Raw genomic sequence first — 19079 nt, forward strand, 5'->3', positions numbered from 1 at the left:
TCTTGTTATGAAATATTTAGCTGATTTTCTTTTTGTAATAACCAGAATATTCCAATGCATTGAAATGAACACCATGAGATTTTACACCAAATTTCATAGAAAATTATATAAAAATTTTTGTTGAGCTATGGGCGGCACCATGGTGCAGTGGTCAGCACTGTGGCCTCACAGCAAGAAGGTTCCGGGTTCGAGTCCCGGCTCGGGCGCGGGATCTTTCTGTGTGAGTTTGCATGTTCTCCCTGTTCCTGCGTGGGTTCTCTCTGGTACTCCAGCTTCCTCCCACAGTCCAAAGACATCAAGAGGGGACGAGGCTGATTGATACTCTAAATTGACCGTAGGTGTGACTGTGAGTGTGAATGATTGTCTGTCCATATGTGTTGGCCCTGCCATGGACTGGTGACCCGTTCAGGGTGAACCCCGCCTCTCTCCCGAAGCCTGCTGGGATAGGCTCCACCCCCCCCCCCCCCCCATGACCCTTAACAGGATAAGCAGTAGAAAATGGATGGAAAAATGTTGAGTTATTTGGTCTGGAGTGATGTCATGGATGAGCAACCCAACAACCTCAAAGCTACACAACTAGCATTAGCATTAGAGCAAAACACAAATGGGATAATGGGTCAAATTTTTGGGATTTCTGATACTCACTTAAACATCTGTGACACAATTTTCTTTTTTCTCTTTTCAGTAGCTTCCATGTCACGTGACCCAGTGACCCCAAATTCATTGCAAATATTATTACTAAACTGGACAACATTTTAAAACAAAAATATCTTCCTCTTCCTCACCTCCTGGCATGACATTTTACCATCTCCTCTTTTAACATGAATAATTCAATATAAAATTAAACACAAAAAGAGCCTATTGATGACACCTGGTATTGATTTGGAGTCCGTTGGTCACGTGACATGAAAGCTACTGAAGCTATTACCAATTCATATATTATTAAAAAAAACAAAAACAAAACCTGAGCATTAAAGTACAATTGCAACATGAGGCTAATTATGTAAGCAGCAGTTTATCAAACTTCTCACTTATATAAGCAAGTTAACTCCGAGATATTACAATCTTAACAGATGTGTGTCAGTTGAAGAGTAATTTCTTGATGGTCCCTCAGTGACAAGCTTGTGGTAAAGACGGTGTAGACCACCCTCTCACTGCTGCAGTCGACAGCTGAAACAGAAGAGGAAGAAGCTCTAGCCTGGGCGAGTGCTCGTCAAATATCCAGCTGAAAACAAACGTCACTAATTAAACTATCGGTCAGTTGTGCACTAATCAGCAGATATGAGTGGATCGTATGAAATCAACTCTATTGTAATGATTTGAATAAGAAGAAGACATCTTCTGTTTGATGAGGACGAACCTTTGACATTAAAGCTTGCAGGAAAAGCCAAAATCAGTGTTAACATGCGATGGCAGCACACAATGATTCGGGTATACTGGACATGTTTTAGGCACATTGTCCACTCAGTCTGATAAGTGATCTTCTTACTTGAGCTTACAGCATTAGAGCCGTTGCATCACATTCTCTAGGACTGACAGCGAATCTCAAATTGTCTCTTTTCCTCCTCCTCTGCTCATCCCCATCTCCTTTTCACGCACTGACACACAAACTGCCATGATGGCTACAGTGTTTGCTGTAGGTGAAAAGATTGATTCATGTAAGGATTACAGGATTTCTGCAGCTGTGAAAATGTATGAGCAATCCTTTTTTTTTTCCTTCCCCCCCTCTGCATATGAGTGACTGGTGCAAGTCTATGCCAGCCCCTGCCGACCACGGCCTTGTGCGCTGTGCCCCCAGCTTGCTGTCTGTCATCACACCAACAATAGTTAACTGTATGACCCCTTTTGTCTCAAGGCACTATATGTGCTGTTTGACAAAAAGCCGTGACTGACTCACACGCAGGATATTCTATGAAAGACCCCCCCCCCCCTGCTTTTCTGCGAGGGATAAAGGTTTTTGACACATTTTACAAGAAGAAATTGCCTGCGTTTGCCACTGAGCACATGTTTTCTTATCACCTCAATAGTGTCAGATTAATTTTAACAACAGAAAGGGAGCTTTTTAAGTGAATTTTCAAACACAACACAATGAGATTTATTAATAAAGGCAGCGCTGTCAGCATACAGTGGATCCACCTAATTCAATAAGAGATGATAAAGTGTATTGTAAAACCAGTTTAACTTTGTGTAAGTGCATTGAAATCCTGTTACAGGCTTGTTGATGTGATTGTTTTAATTTCCCTTCTGTTTTCTCCTCAGTTATTTTTTATTTTCACCTTATGGGGAATGGTAAAGACCAGCTATCCGAGCCGTTTCCATCTGATAAATTAAAAGTGCTATGGGGCTACAATTGACATGTCCATTTACCAGGCTTAACACACATTTATGTAAAGTCAACTCAAAGAACTGAGGTCTTCTTCTATCCCTTAACTGAGAAGACAAAAGGGAGAAATAAATACTTTGGGGATACCAAGAAGTTACATTAAAAGGCTGTAAATAGCACAGAGTAAATCATTTTAGGTTAGATTTTAGCTCCCATACAATCCCACTTTTAATGTAAGTCACAATTTCCCCAAGAATTGTAACATAAAGCGGTCTAACGTTATTTTTTTGGCACTTTTGATATAATTTGCACCATCGAAGAGGTTTTTAATGCCTGTTAGTGAGATCTGCAAAACCCTTTAACCAGGTAGAGGAGTGCAGCATGGACCAAAGAGCCCACTCAGTTTTCGGGCAGATCCCTTTAACATAGAGGATCAACGGCCTTAGTTCTTGTGTTCATAATGTGTTTTTTCATGTTTCAGATGAGTCTCTAGACAGTTCCTGTTTCATTTTAACGTCACTTCCCTCCTGTATCCTGGCTTCCTTTGTACTTCATGTTTGTCTGTTTCCCGCCTTTTTTGAGTCAATCACCTGTGTCAGGTCTGTTCGTCAGCCATCGTCAGGCACAGACCTCTTCCTGGTGTTTCTCATCCAATCAGCTCCTTCCTCCCCTCGCGCTCTCCCACCTGCTTCTCGTCGTGTGATTAGTTGAGCTTGTATTTTAGTTTAGTTTTCGGTTTTGCTCCTTTTTTTTTTTTTTTTTTTTGGAATCATCTTTTGACTTTACCTGTTTGTTCACCCAGGTTTTCCTCGTGGGTCCCCATGTACTGAAAGTTTCCTTAGCTTTTACTCTCCCAGTTGATTTTGTTTTTTTTCACTTTTTAATTAAAGACCTTCTTCAGTTCATCTCCCTCCTTGTCCTCTCTGCATTCAGGTCCTACTTGAACCGCCACAATCACAGGGACCAATCACATGTCAGTCTGGTCTGGCAGTAGTCACTAAACTTCATAAACTCATACAAATAAAACTAGACTTTCGTTCATTCTCAAAGACAAAATCCAAACAATAGGTGGATGGTTTTGCGATAGCGTGGTGTAGGAGTGAGACCTACAACCCTGAAGGTTGTTGAAAGTCTGATTCCCTCATCTCAAAGTCAGTGGGATTTGTTGTTTTTTTTTTAATGGGTTTTACTTGCATACTTGCCTCGCTGTGTCTGACAAGGTCCGCTTAAGTGTAAATGTTGTTTTGAAGCATAGTTCAGTATTTTGGGGAAATTTGTTACTTCATTTTTCACAGCAGTTGTGAGGCTGGCGTGACGCACCACTGGTTCTTCTGGCAGGAGTGGACTGACACGTCCATGCGCTGTTAGTGCTGTGGGGAACTGTCCTCAGATGTGTGACATTGTCTACTAATCGCCCAACTCTTAGCTGTTACACCCTTGGGCTCTGATTTTGCACCCTTCGACTCACAAGGAGATTGTTTGGGTCCTTCAGTTGACAGCCTCTTTAAAGTCTCATCAGTCAGGTAGGAGTTGAAAAACCTGCCTCGAGGAATTTTCAACAACATCGAGCTGAGAAAAAAAAGCTCTTGCATTATGAGCCAACACTTTACATTACGGGGCCATTTGATTCAGTGTTAGTGTCAAAAATGTAGATAAAAGGAGGCTAAAGGAAAACACGGTGCCGCAAGAGTCACAGTACTACGTTGTTCATGCACAAAACCACAAACCATCCATACATTCAAAGTGCTGTGATATAATTCTCCAACAATCATGTTGTCTTGTATCATGTGAACAGACTGGCAAATGTTCTGCCACAAACACGGGCCAACTGCATGGATTTTGTTGAAACTGGCCAAGGGGAGTCTTTGCAGTTTGCCTCACCAGTCCTCAAACTGATCAACCATCTTCAGTTTGATCCACAATTAAATTCATCGATGGAATACTTCACAAGAACAGTGAACGAATATTTAAAAAATAATCAATATTGCTCCATCAATCTATCATTTTGTAACTATCGATCAAAACATGTCAGGACAAATGTTTATTACACATACAGTATTTTGAAGTGTGACTCAACAGTTTGTAATTATCTTTTTAACCAACACGTACTTCATCTGTGTTGACTTCTCACAATGGTCTGTTTTAAAGGAACAGTGTGTAGGATTTGGAGGGCTCTTCAAGTAGAAAAGGAAAACAAAACTTTTATCAGTGTACAATACGAAATAACCTGAAACTAATCATTTTGGTGGTTAAAATGAGATGTTTATATGTGGTTGGGGAGTGGGACACTTCCGTGGAGCAACAGCTAGCAGTATCTTCTGCGATGTGTTTATTCATTGTTGTTGTTGTTGTTTTTTTGTTTTCTTTATTCAACTACATTCCAATGCTGAACGCATTTGTCCAACAACTCCACGGTCTGGTTGTTTACATGAGATGACTAGTGGAACAGGGCGGTTGATTGCCATGGCGACAACATCAGACAGAATTCCTGAGGATGCCGATGACGAACAAAGCGATGAGGACAGAGAGCTGGACAGATGGAAAATGTGATCTTAACCCTATCCCTGTGCCAAACTCCATTTAGAAAACACGCATGTCAAAAGGTGGCCCTGACAAAGTCGTGTCCTTAGTACCAAATAGTATAAAGACATAGTTATTTGGCATTATTTTGTTCCCGGTTTTGACATTTTTAATTTCAGCAAAATTCAAGTTTGCATCAGCAGTCATTCCGATGCAGGTCTTGGAGGCGACTGTAAATGTCAGGGCTGTGAGCACCTCGGATGGCATTTGATTTTATGACATATCCAGGAGTTTCCTCGAGTCCAACAGTGGTAATGTGGTTATTTCAGCAGAAAGAAATGGAAACAGAGCACCCTCATGGATGTGTTAAGCCCTTCTCTTCTCTTCAATTTTCTGGACATGAAGGGTGGATATTCACCGGCTGATTATTATTGACCAGCACACACAGTAACTCCATGTGACCTGATCCTCTCTGGGACTCCAGATCTCCAGGGACTTAAATCACATAAGACTGTCTGAGGTTTATTTTTTTATTTTTTTTCAGTTTGAATAAGTGGCTACTGGAGCTGTGTGACAATTGTGTGTTGTGAAGACGTTTGAGAGCCCAGGTTTGAGGAATAGTGTGTTGAAGGGGAACAGGTTTTGAGAGATGAGGGACTAGAACCTCCAACTAGATTACAATCGATCCTACACACTGGTGCTTTAAACTTCATTTAGGAGGATATGACATGTTTAGATGAACCAAAGTGCCAGCTTTAAAACATGTCCCTCACCAACACTTGCTCCTCTAGTATTTGCTGTTTTTCCAGCTGTGCTTTTCTTTTCACCAAATCTCCTTCAATACTGACTGGATCAACAATTCTTTTTGTACTCAGCCCCAAAGTTGGTGCACAATAACACTGCCTCAGCTAAACTGCTACAGGCACCAAGATTTTGGAACTTCGTCTAGCGTGAATAATAAAGACCTACATTTTGTAAAAAAAAAAAAAAAAAAGAACAAAGAAAATGCTGATTTGAGTTTTTAAATGCCACAGCGTCTGACATTGTGTCTGATCAAATATGAGCAGAAGCACTCAATGAGTGTGTTGTTCTTTCATCTCTTCAGTCTTGCTGCCTGACTGAGATTTTAGTGCCTATTGCAACCACCATCATCATCAAACTGCAGTCCACTCATTTAGCTCCATATGCAGTCTTATCAGCTAGTGACAAAGCTCGAGCATGGAAAGGATGAATCTCGTTTTCTCCCAGATTTGGTCAAAAAAGCCTGATTCACTTGAAGCTAAATGTTCAGACATGATGAGTTCCGGTTCAAAACGGAGATTACATCTCATATGAGGTTTGCCAGACTGGAGGTGGTCTCTCTGTGGGCCTGGCGGTCCATGTGTCCAGAAACAGTGAAGATATTCAAAACCCGGTCCACCAACCTTCGTCCATGCCTTGTCCTCTCCAGCAGGACAACCACAACGGAGTAGATCCCAACGCCCAAAACCGCAGCGCCTCCACCGGCCAGCAGCACCACTCCAGAAATGTACATATCATTCAGCGCTTGGCCAGGCTTCGGCATGTGGTTAGCTAGGGCCAGATGTAGTAGGACCCCCCCACAAATCAACAGTGACATCCCAGTGATCAACACCACCAGGAAGTCTGATAAGCCTCCACTTTTTAGCATGTCTATCCGCTGTCGGCTTCGTACACAGTTCATGTCCTGCACAGCTGAGCTGAGCAGTTGTTTGAGGAGGACCCCCAGGGCCAGCAGGCAGAGGGCTGTACCTGCCCCCAGCCGCCATTCGCTTGATACACTTGTGGTGGTGGAGAGAAGGCTAACGCCTCCAAGCCCACAGCCCAGGATTAGAAATACAGCAACGCAGTAGCAGAGCAACGACTTCCCAGGATCTCTGAACCACCACAGCTCCACCTGTTCCTCCAGGATGCTGTGCTGTATCTGAACCGGGTCAGCATGACCATTGAGACTCAGTTCATGGCCTCTAGGGCCCCTCAGGGGAGGGGAGATGTCCAGTTCAGGCATTCTGTTGCCAATCCCAGCCTGATGAATGACGCCACCGGAGAGGAAGAGGAATCTACGTCAGAAGTAGCTTCAGCCTCAATGACCCACAACTACCGCTGCTGACTAGTGGATGATTCAGGCAGTTTTAGAGGAAGCTGCCTAACGTGGACGATGAATGGAACACCTCAAATGTCCTAAATCACTTGACTGTTGTAGTTTTATCCACATCAGGCTGATACAAAGTTAGATTGGGTCTTCTGGTCCTGCAAAGATCCAGTTCTCTGTATTGTATCCACATCCAATGCGAGAATCAAAAACATCCATGAAAATTTCAGTCCTTATTTGGCAGAGCGGCAGCACTCACCTGGAAGAGAGGACAGACTGGTTTTACTTGGCCATTAAAAGTTGAACTTTCAACCCCACTGTTCTGATCGTTCAAGGCTTTCTGAACAAGGAATGCAAACTAAAAAAAGAGTGACAGTGAGATGGCCTGAGCTGCTACCACAGGAATCAGCACCAGTTTCGCTTACACTTAACAAAGTCTTAAGTTTGTGCATCTTTGCAATTTGAAGCTCCATGAAATTAAAAGATGCACACACAGAGTTTTGTACTTTTTCCAAACACCCGAACTTGCTATTTTGACTGCGTTAAAAAAAACAAACTTGTGTTTGCTGACACCGGCAACCTTTTCTATCTCTCATTATCACTATGCTAATGAGTTGCCACGACAGAGGCGGCGGGGTAAAACAAGCATCAGCTGCCGACTGAATTAACAATGCACATCCACACACATACACACACACACACAAACACACAGCTGTATTTCCATCACTTCAGAGAACATCACATTTACACACACACTGACTTACATCCATTTCCTGGAGACCATGGCTCTCCCAAACTTCAAAAAACATTCTGATATTTACATCATTTTGACCCCAAAAGGCAAGTGTGACTGTGTAAACAAATACTTCCCTAGAACCTGGGTAACACCACTGCTCGCGCGCACACACACACACACACACACACACACACACACTGAATGAGTCCTCCTGCTTAACTCTCCTGCAGTCCAGTGAATCTTCCTTCCAACGTGATGTGTAAATGTGTGTGTGTGTGTGTGTGTGTGTGTGTATTGTCTAAACCGACTGTTGTCTACACTGTGAAGTGTTTTATAACGCAGACAGAAAAGGTTTATCACACCTGCCAAATGTGTTATTATCTGTCACGTTCTGTAGTACGTATCCGCCTCCGTTGTCCTGTCAGTCTTGCCTCGGCATATTTTATCTCCCACTGCAGTTTGTAACCTCATCACGCCTCCGTAACACTATCACATAAACATATACTGCACACGCACAAACACAACACACTCACGGTTATGACTGGTGACAGCTTGTCTTTAAAATCCCGTCAGCGACTTTGTTTCTATCAAAGTCAGCAGTGTGTGGCACGGGCTGACAGGAGGTACAGGTCCATGTTTTTTTTTAACATGTGACACCCCTTAGAAAATACTGGAACCACAACTATCGACTTGTTTCCAAAGTATGTGAAACGGCAGCAAAACTCAGCTGTACCAAGAATATTGCAGTGTTTCGATAAACAGTAAGGCAGCGCTGCTCTGTTCTTGTCAAAAAGGCATATTTGAATACATAAATGAGTTTCCTACACAGAACAGGGACCTCTGGGTGAATGCTTAAGTTGAACTTGGACCATTTTAATATCAAATGTCATCACTTCATGTCGCATGTGTCAAATATCAGCATAATTAGCATGTGAATTCTTAAGGTATGACTGAAAATGTGTTTTGGTAGTTCAGGTGATCTTGAACTCTGACCATAAAATCGAATCAGTTCATCCTTCAGTCCAAGTGAGTGTTTGTGCCAATTTTGAAAATGACTTTACTCACAAGGCCAAAAACATAATTTGTGAGGTGACAGTGACCTTGACCTTTGACCACGACACAGCCTCCAGGGGAGGACACATAAAAAAAAAAGCTCTTTTAGGTGTGTTTCTCCTGCAATAAACTAAATGCCAGATCACCTTTGTTATTGTATGGACAGGCACTGCGTTGCACTGAGCCAGAGCAGTAACAGCCTGACACAGGGAGATATGAGGTGCATGCACAAGGTGTGAAATGAGGAGAGTGTAATTACTGTAGAGGAGGAGAGGTGTTTATTGGCGACATATTGTTCAGGAAGCTTTTCACATCTTGTATCTGACAGATGATGGTTTGTGTGTGCTCTTACTAAGGTTGTAAAAGGAGCCTATATTTTTATTGTCTATATTCTGGTGACTTCACACGCGTACACACACAAACACACACACACACACAAAAAGACAGCAATGAAGATTAATTTGTTGTGTGCATCGTTGTGTGGGCATTTGTGTGTTTTTGACTCACTAATTAATCCCAGCTGATTTGAGTGCAGTGTCACTGTCAGGTAGCACCACAGAAATAGCTCAGTAATTGAGGTGTGTGTGTGTGTCTGGATGTGTTTTTAATATTCCTCTACCATCCCACCCTTTGTCTCATGAAGGTGTTGAAAATATCACCTTCTTTCATTTAATGTGAGTTTATGAAAGATTATGTTCTGATTCACTAAATATCACATAGTAAAGAGCAGCGTGTAATAAAAAGAGGTGTAATAACATGCAACAAAGCTCTTAAGAACCTTAAAACACACCAGCAAGCAAACCCCCCTTCGCTGTGTTTCTACCCCTCTGACGTGCACTGACACGTACACTCATAGAACTGCAGGATTGCCTTTACTCTTATTGCTAGAATGACCTCTAGACTTCGTCATATCAGCCTTGTCATATTGGCCTCATAAATATCTTTACAGAAGCACTGACTCACTGCTGCTCTCTCCAATGGCCTCTGTTTAAGTCCTAAAAACATGTACTCAGGCACAATCAGTTCACATAGTGTATGGTCATCTGGAAGTACAACTATTTTCAGTCCACTGGTGTGTTAAGAACATCAAACAAATGCATATTCATTCAAGACGTACATTGCGCTATTATTTCAGAGTGCAATTGCCCTTAATTTCATTACAGAGTTTTGCACGAATAATACAAATTCAACACAGTAAAAGACGCTGATAGGAAATATCTTCTATGAGCTGTATAAAAACTGCACTAGTGATCATTATCGCAATGTATTTGAAAAAGATACTGTACGTCAAAAAATGTAAATGGGTCTCTTTTAAGTGACAGTACTACAGCGTGCGCGTCGTCTCAGCGCTGCGGTGAAAGCTGAAATGACTGAAGACAGTCTGACACTAACAGTCCAAACATTCTCTGCTATGTTAATGCGCTGAGGGTAATGATGGAAAACACAAACCTCAGACAAACAGTATCTTTCCCTGCATTATTTCTCTCAGCATCCCTCCTCGAAGTTTTCAGCCTGCAAGGTCACTCAAAGAGTTGTGGAGGAAAAAAAAAACCAACACACCATACAGCACTCCAATTACCTGGGAAGCTTTGGGACTCCGGTATTCCCCCCTCTGTTACGTTGGCCCGTTGAATTCATTTCACCAGCCATTAGTGTTTCATTTTATTGTTGATACGTGCTTCTAGTGTGGAATTATACCCTAACAAGGATGCTGGTCATCTGAGTGGGTTAAGAGACAGCAACAATATCCAATAAAACGAGACTTCCAAAAATAAAAATCCTGCTTCTTGTTAAGATTGCTGGGACTTTCGGTGGGATGCAAAAGTAGATTTTTGAGACGTTAGCAGGGACGTGATGCAGTGTAGATGCCTCTACAGGGGAGTTTTGAAGGGAGTCCAGGAAAGATCTTGTTGCTGCCAAGATGCGGGACGCACAGCTAAAGAAGTGGCAGGGCAAGTGTTGTTTTGCATTTGAAAATAGTCATTTTTTTTAAAGGCATTAGAACTGAAAATTTTGGGGAAAGTTCCTGAGCACTTCTGTTTTCCTTTAGCATCGTTAGACCCATCCTCTTGTGGGTTTCCTTCTTCCTTGAAATAGTCTCTCTATAGTTAAGATTTTGTCACTGTTCACACCTCCTCAGAACAAGATTTGCTGCCCAGTAAACGATGCTTAACTATGTCAAGCACAATTTAGTGGTAAAAAAAAAAAATTGAGGTCCTTCTGGTCCCATTGCTGACTTTCCTGGTGTTTTTAATCCAAGTGCCTTGGGTTGGGTCCACGGGAGACTGGGTGATGTGTTGCCGTGGTGACAAAGCAATACTCTCCTCCTCTCCTTCCTGTCTCCCCCTCTACACACTCACCCAACCCCCTCTCCTCTAGTCAGGCGTAGATTCTCTTGGCGTCCCTGCAGGCGAGGAGAGGGGTCAGGGTTGGCTCCATCTGTCTATGTGATGGGCATTGGTGCCAAGCGCCACAGGGGCTGGAGGGAAAGGAAAGAAGGCTCGTGTGGAGAGGAAGGGTAACGGATGTTTCTGAGCTGTCATTTGGGAGTCTGAGAGGGGCAGAAGCTGAGGGTGAACCTGAGGCTGTGAAGAGGAGAAGGGCTGAGGGAATGGGACAGGGATGTGGAGTTTGGGGAGGAGGGAACTCGGGTGCAGGGAAAGGCTCAGGGCTAGCGATAGTGCTGAGACTTCAGTGCTGTTCTTGGGGCCAGCAAACAGAAATGATGCTGAATAGGTCTTTATGCAGACGCGCTGGAACTTTCTTTCTTCTCTACAGTAACAATGGACAGCCGAGCCAACCAGGGAGCTAAACTCTGTCCGGGAAGAGTGAAGAGACAATGGCTGAGTCAGTGTCACTGTCCTCAGTCATCCAGGGCTCATGGGGGAAAATCTAAGACAAGAGAGAGAATGAAAGAGCTCTTTATTCTTTGCACACTCTGCACTGTAAAGCCTCGTCGATGGCTCACCTTCCCTACTCGGTCTACCCTGAGCAGTGACATCAAATTACGGTGTAACATTCTGACTGTAACTACAAGGTGCAAATCTCAATGTATCATTAAGATGTTTTACAAGACGATCCACAGATCCGTCCCTCACCTGGAGCATTGTTGCTTTTTGTAACTATTTTAGATCTCATCTTTGGACGGGAACACATACATATTCAATACAGCAGCATTTTAGTCAAACAAATTTAGTATCAAACGTCATTACTAGAGACTGTTGACTGATTTACTTTGATTATAAAGTTAAATTCAGATTAAGTAGGTTGTTTGTTTTTTATCATTTGTGAACTGAGTCATCTTAATATATTAGATAGACGGATACAGAAACTTTTTTTTTAGTGCCACTAGCAGGTCAGACATTTGATTCATGCAGTGATTAACAGTATATGGAGTTTGTGCATGTGGCAACACGCCGCTGTTAGGACACGCCCCCTGCATGCTCTTCAGGCCACATCCACTACTTCTGTTAGCCCTCCGCTATCATGAATGTGGATAAATACTTCAGTCGTACATTTTTTCTAGACTTTCCAAATGTTATCACGCCAAATGGATCAAAGCCGTTTCCCGGGATTTACCGCAAAGCCTCTGACGTCAGCATGTGTCCGTGGTTGTTTGTAATCCAGAAAGTGTCACTACCAGAGGAAGGAGAAACTGTTGCTTTAATATAACCTGAGACTTTAAAGAGACCCGTCCTATTTTATGCCTCCCCTTACTCCCTGGCTCCACTCAGATGGTTTAATTCTGCTCTGTCTGATCCAGCTCATTTCTCAGTTTACGGCACAACATCACCCCGGGTGACCAGCCAACACCTGCCCCCCCCCCCCCCCCCCCCACACACACACACACACTCATCTGCATCTGTTTTTCTTTGCTTATCTCACCAGTCCTCCTCACTCGTCTTTCTTTCTCTGCCCCTCTGTCTCATCACCAGTGCACTTTATCTCCTCGACTTCTTATCTCTCCAGTCTGCTGTGGAGTAATTTTGATGTAGAGAGGAGAGTGAGGTGTACATGTGGTGGTGGTGGGGTTACACTGTCTGATGTAAAACTCCTCTGGCATTCCACGTCCACACAGCAAGCTGCATCTGTTTTCATGTCGTGGTGTTTTCTTGGTGAATTTTGGGCTTCATTCCCCTAATCATACCACGTTGGATCCGCTTCCAAATCATTCCCAATCCGCCAACAACACACGCATTACCAGTAGAGATAATCAAAACATGATTCGTGCAGTACACAGAAAACATTTTCAATCTGTTATCTAATATGGCATATGGCATTTCCCTCTTTTTGAATCAAGCTTCCTCTCAGCGGTACACACTGCTGCTGCTGCTGCTGCTGCTGAAAAACATGTAACCCAACCCAGTTTACTGTAGTTCAGCTCAGCTTGGAACCAGCTGCTGGCCCTATTCAGACACTATTCAGCAAAATGGGTCGGTTCCATTCAGCCTGGCTGGAGCATCTGTGCTTCTGTATCTCTGATACAATCAAGTGCAAAGACACATTGATTTCTTTGGGTTTTTTTTTTTAGGAGCTGGTTGATGTGCATAATGAGATGAAATCCTTCGCTCCCTAAGTTGGAGGTGATTGTTGATTAAAGAAACCCTCAGAGAATGCAGTTGCTTTTCTCTGCTGTGCACAGCTGCAATATTAAAACACTAATCAAATCACCAATTAATATGCCGCTCCCTTTCTGCTGACAATGGCAAAGCGGCTGCCTCTTTTTTTTCCCCGTCTCCTCCTCTTGTGGGTTCAGAGGTGATACTGAGCTTATTCTAACTTGATATTGGCTGTCTGGTGATAATGATCATAATGAATGAGATGGGGGTTGAGATCTGTCTTGTTTGTAGACCACCTGGAGTAACAGACTCAGAATGTGGTGTGTTATCAGCCATAAATGACTGCAGGATGAGCTGGATGAGATATGAAACATGAACTGTGACAACGTCTGCGCTGACCAGTGCTGAGGTTGCTGGTTCAACTCACTGCAGGGTTTTTTTTTTGTTTCGGTTTTTTTTTCAGAAGAAGTTGTTGGTGGTCCACACAGACACTTCTGCCCATGTCTCTGCAGGTGGGAACTAGTGCCCCCCCCCCCCCCCCCCAGGCTACATCCATCCTGGATGATGGAGGAAGCGCTGGGGGTGTGGCACTCTCCAGGCAGCGGTGTTTGTGTGTGTGTGTGTGTGTGTGTGTGTGTGGGGGGGGGGGGTGTTGAAGAAGGAGGAAAAGGTTGGAAATGCACAGTAAATGTAAGGGTTTTACAAAAAGTGAATGTAATATAGACTTTCATAGCAACATCTGTAAATATTGGTCAATAATATTCAATATTCAATATCAGCATATCAGCAACCGACATTCGACGACCCCCCCCCCCCCCCTCATTTGGGGGCAGAGAGCGTTCAGAGAGGTTGTTTAGTTGAACATGTGAGCTGCTGACTGTGCCTGACTCATTGATTCCTCATCAGACTGAGGTTCGTGGAAGTTCGGATCTATGGCCCCGGCCGTGGCTCTGAAATATCAGGAAAGTCAATGTGCTGCACATTGATTCATCCATGGAGATGAAGTAGCAGACAGATTTGTAATTGTGCCTTTTTGTCTCAATCTTGCTCTTCTGTCAGTCTCATCTCAGAGCCGGTGGTCACCAACCTTTCGATCCTGATCAACCGTTTGTTTTTGTTTTTTTTTGGTAACATTTTAAGTAGATCACTCCAGAAGCGTATTCAAAGTCCAATATGAACTTTCTTTTTCACATTTTTTTTCCATCATCAACCATGACTGCTACCCTATCATTTGCTGTACTTTTCTGAAAAAAAGCACCATCATGTCTGCGTCCATAACTTCATCTGGAGACAGTGGAAATGATGCAACTGATGTGAGAAGTGTGAGCAGCAGCAGCAGCAGCAGGTTCACAACTGTGAATATGAATGAATGCTGCTTCCAACTTCGATTTTTTCTGTTGATTTAATTGCAATAAAAAGATCAATATAATGCTGAATAATACCAAGATGCATCTTTCCACAAGACGACACAGAAACTTTTGCAATATCAGGCTATGACAAACAGAAGTTGTCCCAGCCTTCATAGACACGTGACCTTTCAGTCCATCCATCCATCTTCTATATCGCTTATCCATTAAGGGTTGCGTTGGGGGGGGCGGGGCGGGGCTGCTGGATCCTATACCCGCTGACATAGCTCGAGAGGCAGGGTTCACCCTAGTTGGGTCGCCAGTCCATCGAAGGGCCATTCGGAGCAATTAGGGGTTCAGTATTTTTCTCAAGGACACTTGGACATGGTCACTGAGGGAAGTGAGGATCGAACCAGCGACTCTTCGGTTGCTGGACAGCCGCTCTACCTCTGAGCCATGCCGCCCCTTGACCTTTCAGTCTTAATAGCTTAATGACTTCAAGAGAGAAGATCCAGACTCTCTCTGTTGGCAGTGACATCATAGATGATCTTGTTTTGGATAAGGCCAGTGGCCGCTTCTCTAGCCTAAAGTTAGAGTACAAATACTCAAATCTACTAAGTGTTATTTGCACAACGGAATACTGACACCATCGTGATTAAATCAACAAGTAGCAACATGCTGTGGTAGATGAGCCACACTGCTGCTCCCCCAACACTTTCACTGAACAGCCATTCAATAGCAGGATGACACCAGACACGATACCAGTTGACATGTCGACGTTTGGAGCGAAACAAACCAGCTTTGCTTTTTTTTTTTTTTTTTTTTTTAAAGGAAGTGTATGTGAACAAACAAAATGTATCCTCCCTCCATATGAGCTCACTGCTCTGTAGTGAAAGTCCTGTTATTCAAATGAGCACTGAATGTATCATCGCCGATCCGGAAACAAAACATCCTGTCAACCATGTTTCCACCAGTGCAGCGCAGCCATGTTTTGTTACTTATGTGGCAAAGGCCCCTGGGTGGGCTTTTTTTTTTTTTTAAAACAACCTCAAGCAAATTTGTGAGGCTTTCACAGCGACAAACATGAGAAAGAGACGTGTAAAAAACATCTAAAATGCCTCTCCGGTTGTCTAGATGCTCTTTTTTTTTAACGTTGCTAGATATCCATGTCAGTAACTCACTCTAGTGAGATCCGGCAACACATCTGTTCTCTCCGTCGGTGCTGCCAACGTTACTAGATTAAGATGGATAAAAGGACATTTAAAGAGACCTACATGTGATGCAATGAATCAAAGGTTCAAACTGACGATAAACTTGCCTCCCAAAGGGGAGGGAGGTTCGGCAGGGGGTCGAACTACACCCACAAACAACACGGCAACTTCATAGAGTTGGTGACGCTTCTAATACAATGCTCATGAACTTGTGGTCACCGGCGTGGGTTTGTCTGTTTGTTAGCTGGATAATTCATAAAGTTGCAATCGAATTGTGGTTCAATTTGGCGCTTGAGGAAGAATCAGGTTCTCGGGCCAAGCCAACTGCCAACTACTTTGATCATTGATAAATAGATTCAGTCTTTTTTCAAGCAAATATTTCAAACATTTCCTGGTTCCAGGCTCTTAAAATTGTCAGATTTTTAGTGAGATTTCAGTCCTACTTCCAGTAATCGTGCAGCCCTCGTGGGTAATTGGTCATCAAAGATCAGCTTGCATGGCTGTCAACTTTTAGTCTTGTCATTATAAAAAAAAAAAAAAAATCTTGCATGGATCAGATTAAATCTATAAATGAGAGATGGCCTCATGAGGGTGTGACTTTCACAACAGCAAGTCAGACAATGGGATTCTCCACCAACTCTGAACGGGATCGATTATGCTCATACAGTAGGTGGACACGTGTAACGTGCAGGGACGGAGGTGGACGTGGTCAGTACAGATACTATTGACGACACCATTGTCTGACTTTGTGTATCTGCTGACTGTGAAACAAAATGCCTCTCGGGGATATTTAAGATTCTGCCCTAGTCTCTGTTCCACTCAGTGTCTGGCATCCATGTCACACACACACACACACACACACACACACACACACACACACACACACACACACACACACCTGAAAACCCACACCTCATCCATACAGAGCTCATGTAGCTCCAGCTCTGGTTTACCACTTTACCCGGCCGTCTACAGGCTCAATCACCAATTACTTTGTTTGTCAATGCTCCGCGTGGACCTGAGGCTCTTTCATAATGAGGACAATCACATGTTGTTTTCAGCCTGACTTGTTTTGAAGTGTTAGACCCCAAAGATCCTAAAAGAGACAGAGAAAGCCCAGTGAGACGCCCAGCCACGATTCATCTTTGCTGTGCTATCAGTTGTACAAGAAAGTAGCCCAGAGCTTCATGCCTGGACACAATATCGATCCGGACCATCGCAATAACTTGAATACAGCATCAACAACACTTCCTCTCTCCATGATTTATAGATTTTCCATAATGCAGCAAAACTGACCTCCAGGTAAAAGTAGCCTGGTGATCTACGGGCCACATCAGGCCTTCGATCACCCTCCTGTGCACTAGGTAGCTGTGGGCCATGGGGCGGGTGCAAAGGTTAGGGTGTGATACAACCAACGACACATTCTACTTCCTCATTTTGAATGGAAAATAAGAAAACAAGGTCAGGAAGAATTAAAAGAGAAACAAAAATGACTACAAATGAAGAAATAAAGGATTCAGGAAGACACACCTAATCGCCCCTTGTGATTACAAAGGCTATTATCGGTTATCACATCGATGTTTTTTCAGATGTAACAAAGTAGCAATAACTGTTTCCAAGAAAAACATATCACATTGTAAAGGTGAAGCCGAGAGCTCAAGCAAATTAATTCAGATAGTTATTAAAAGTATTCAGTAATTTTAGTCGCTTACATCACGTGTGTTACTGTTGTGTAGATACATATCAATGAAGTATTCGATTTAGCTTCTGATTAACAATCATCTCCTACACGAATGAACCTAAAAACAGAAAATCAAATGCATGACAATATTTTTATCAATATTATTTTGTGTGGAATTGATTTTCGTGGTTTGTCCATACTGATATAATGAGACATTTCTCAACAACAACAACAAAAAACAAAAAATCTAATAAAGTTTAGTTTTAAAAAAAGTTACAAAGAGGCAGCTTCCTCTCTCTGTTTACCTGTTAGTTGTCGATCAGATCTTACCTGTGCGCTCAGCTGTTCCGGCTCCTTCGCCCCGGTCCAGCCCGGTCAGGTCAGCTCTGCCTCGGCTTCGCTCCAAATTCCGATTTGTGTCGTCGGTTGTAAGGAGTCAGCACCACCAGCCGGTGCTCGCCTCCACCCCTCCAGCCCTCCCTGGATCGCAGACTCCGGGGTTCCAAGCGACGGGACGGACGCTGCTCCGTTCGTCGCCTCCGCTCTCCGTAGCCGGTCTGCCTCTCTACCGGACGGACTTTCCCAGTTTAATGCAGGTGTGGCCGCGCACGGCGCGGAGGTGGGGGGGGGGGGGGGGGGGGGTTGCGGTGGGAGGGGACAGAGAGGCTGGATCGACCTCTGCACCGCCGAGCGACTCTAGCGGCATAAGACACCGGATGATGTGACAGCAGCGATGAACAAAGTCCCACTGTGATGGAGCGAAACTCAAGTCCAGACCTCGCTGAGAGGGGGGACCACGTCACCCGGCACCGAGCGTACGTACAGCCTAAAGTTCAACCAGAGGCTGTCACCTGTGAGCGGGCAAATTTATGGATGAGAAAACTGTTTTCATCCTCAAACACACTTCTGTCTGCCTGTTGATTATCCAAACCTTAGAGGGGGATGCAGCATGACTACTAAAAAGTTCCCATTCAATTTTGGGGTCAAATCCGTGTAACGTTGCAGGACATAATCCCTTAAAAAAAGAGCCTTACTTCACTTTCTGAATGTTATGTTTTAAAACTTTCTAGGAACCCTTGGACAAAGTTCCTTAAGGTCCAGTGAGAGTTATTTTTAGAGGTTTTCCAAATCTTTCAGGAGGAGGCCATGGCAAAAGTTCAAGAACATTCTAAAATAACCCGAACAGAACATTCACTGTGGACGTTCCCCTGCCCCCTCATGCAATGTCCGGGGAACGTTCCCTTCACCAAAAATCATTTGCTGTTATGTTGTCTTTATAAACAAAACTATGGGGTAGATTTGGTTGAAGTTTGCTGTGGGCTGCAGGCCAGCGGAGAGCCAGGCGTGGCTCTGAATCATTAGGGAGATGCTGCACTCATTCTCTGTCACTGATGTTGTGTGGGAAGGTGTCTAATGGAGGTAATGTTCAGAGGTCAGAGCCGGTGACATCACAGCATGGGAGGATGTGTTACGCCTCCGCCTTTTCTTTCTCCATGACCTTCCAGGGATCACAGTATTAAAGTTCCCGGAAGCTTTCGCT

General features: G+C 43.7%; 1 protein-coding gene across 2 annotated transcripts; it reads right to left on the minus strand.

The window, feature by feature from the left end:
- Positions 1 to 1783: 1783 nt before the first annotated feature.
- Positions 1784 to 18112, minus strand: tmem125a (transmembrane protein 125a). 2 transcript variants are annotated; one of them, XM_086223397.1, is made up of 3 exons: positions 17870 to 18112; positions 10322 to 11634; positions 1784 to 7212 (listed from the first exon to the last, which is right to left on the minus strand). In XM_086223397.1, exon 3 carries the CDS (start codon positions 6867 to 6869, stop codon positions 6171 to 6173), a length of 699 nt encoding a protein of 232 aa, XP_086079523.1. In that variant the 5' UTR covers positions 6870 to 7212; positions 10322 to 11634; positions 17870 to 18112; the 3' UTR covers positions 1784 to 6170. The 2 variants fall into 2 exon arrangements, with proteins under 2 accessions (XP_086079523.1, XP_086079524.1); XM_086223398.1 differs by lacking the exon at positions 10322 to 11634.
- Between the last annotated feature and the right edge of the window lie 967 nt (positions 18113 to 19079).

The sequence above is a fragment of the Aulostomus chinensis genome, chromosome 14 (assembly GCF_037954235.1).
Source record: "Aulostomus chinensis isolate RoL2024-O1b breed Wild chromosome 14, RoL_Achi_v1.0, whole genome shotgun sequence".
NCBI lineage: Eukaryota > Metazoa > Chordata > Actinopteri > Syngnathiformes > Aulostomidae > Aulostomus > Aulostomus chinensis.

Bases quoted from the DNA above. Each gene is read 5' to 3' on its own strand.
- tmem125a (XM_086223398.1), bottom strand. From the start codon at position 6,869: ATGCCTGAACTGGACATCTCCCCTCCCCTGAGGGGCCCTAGAGGCCAT.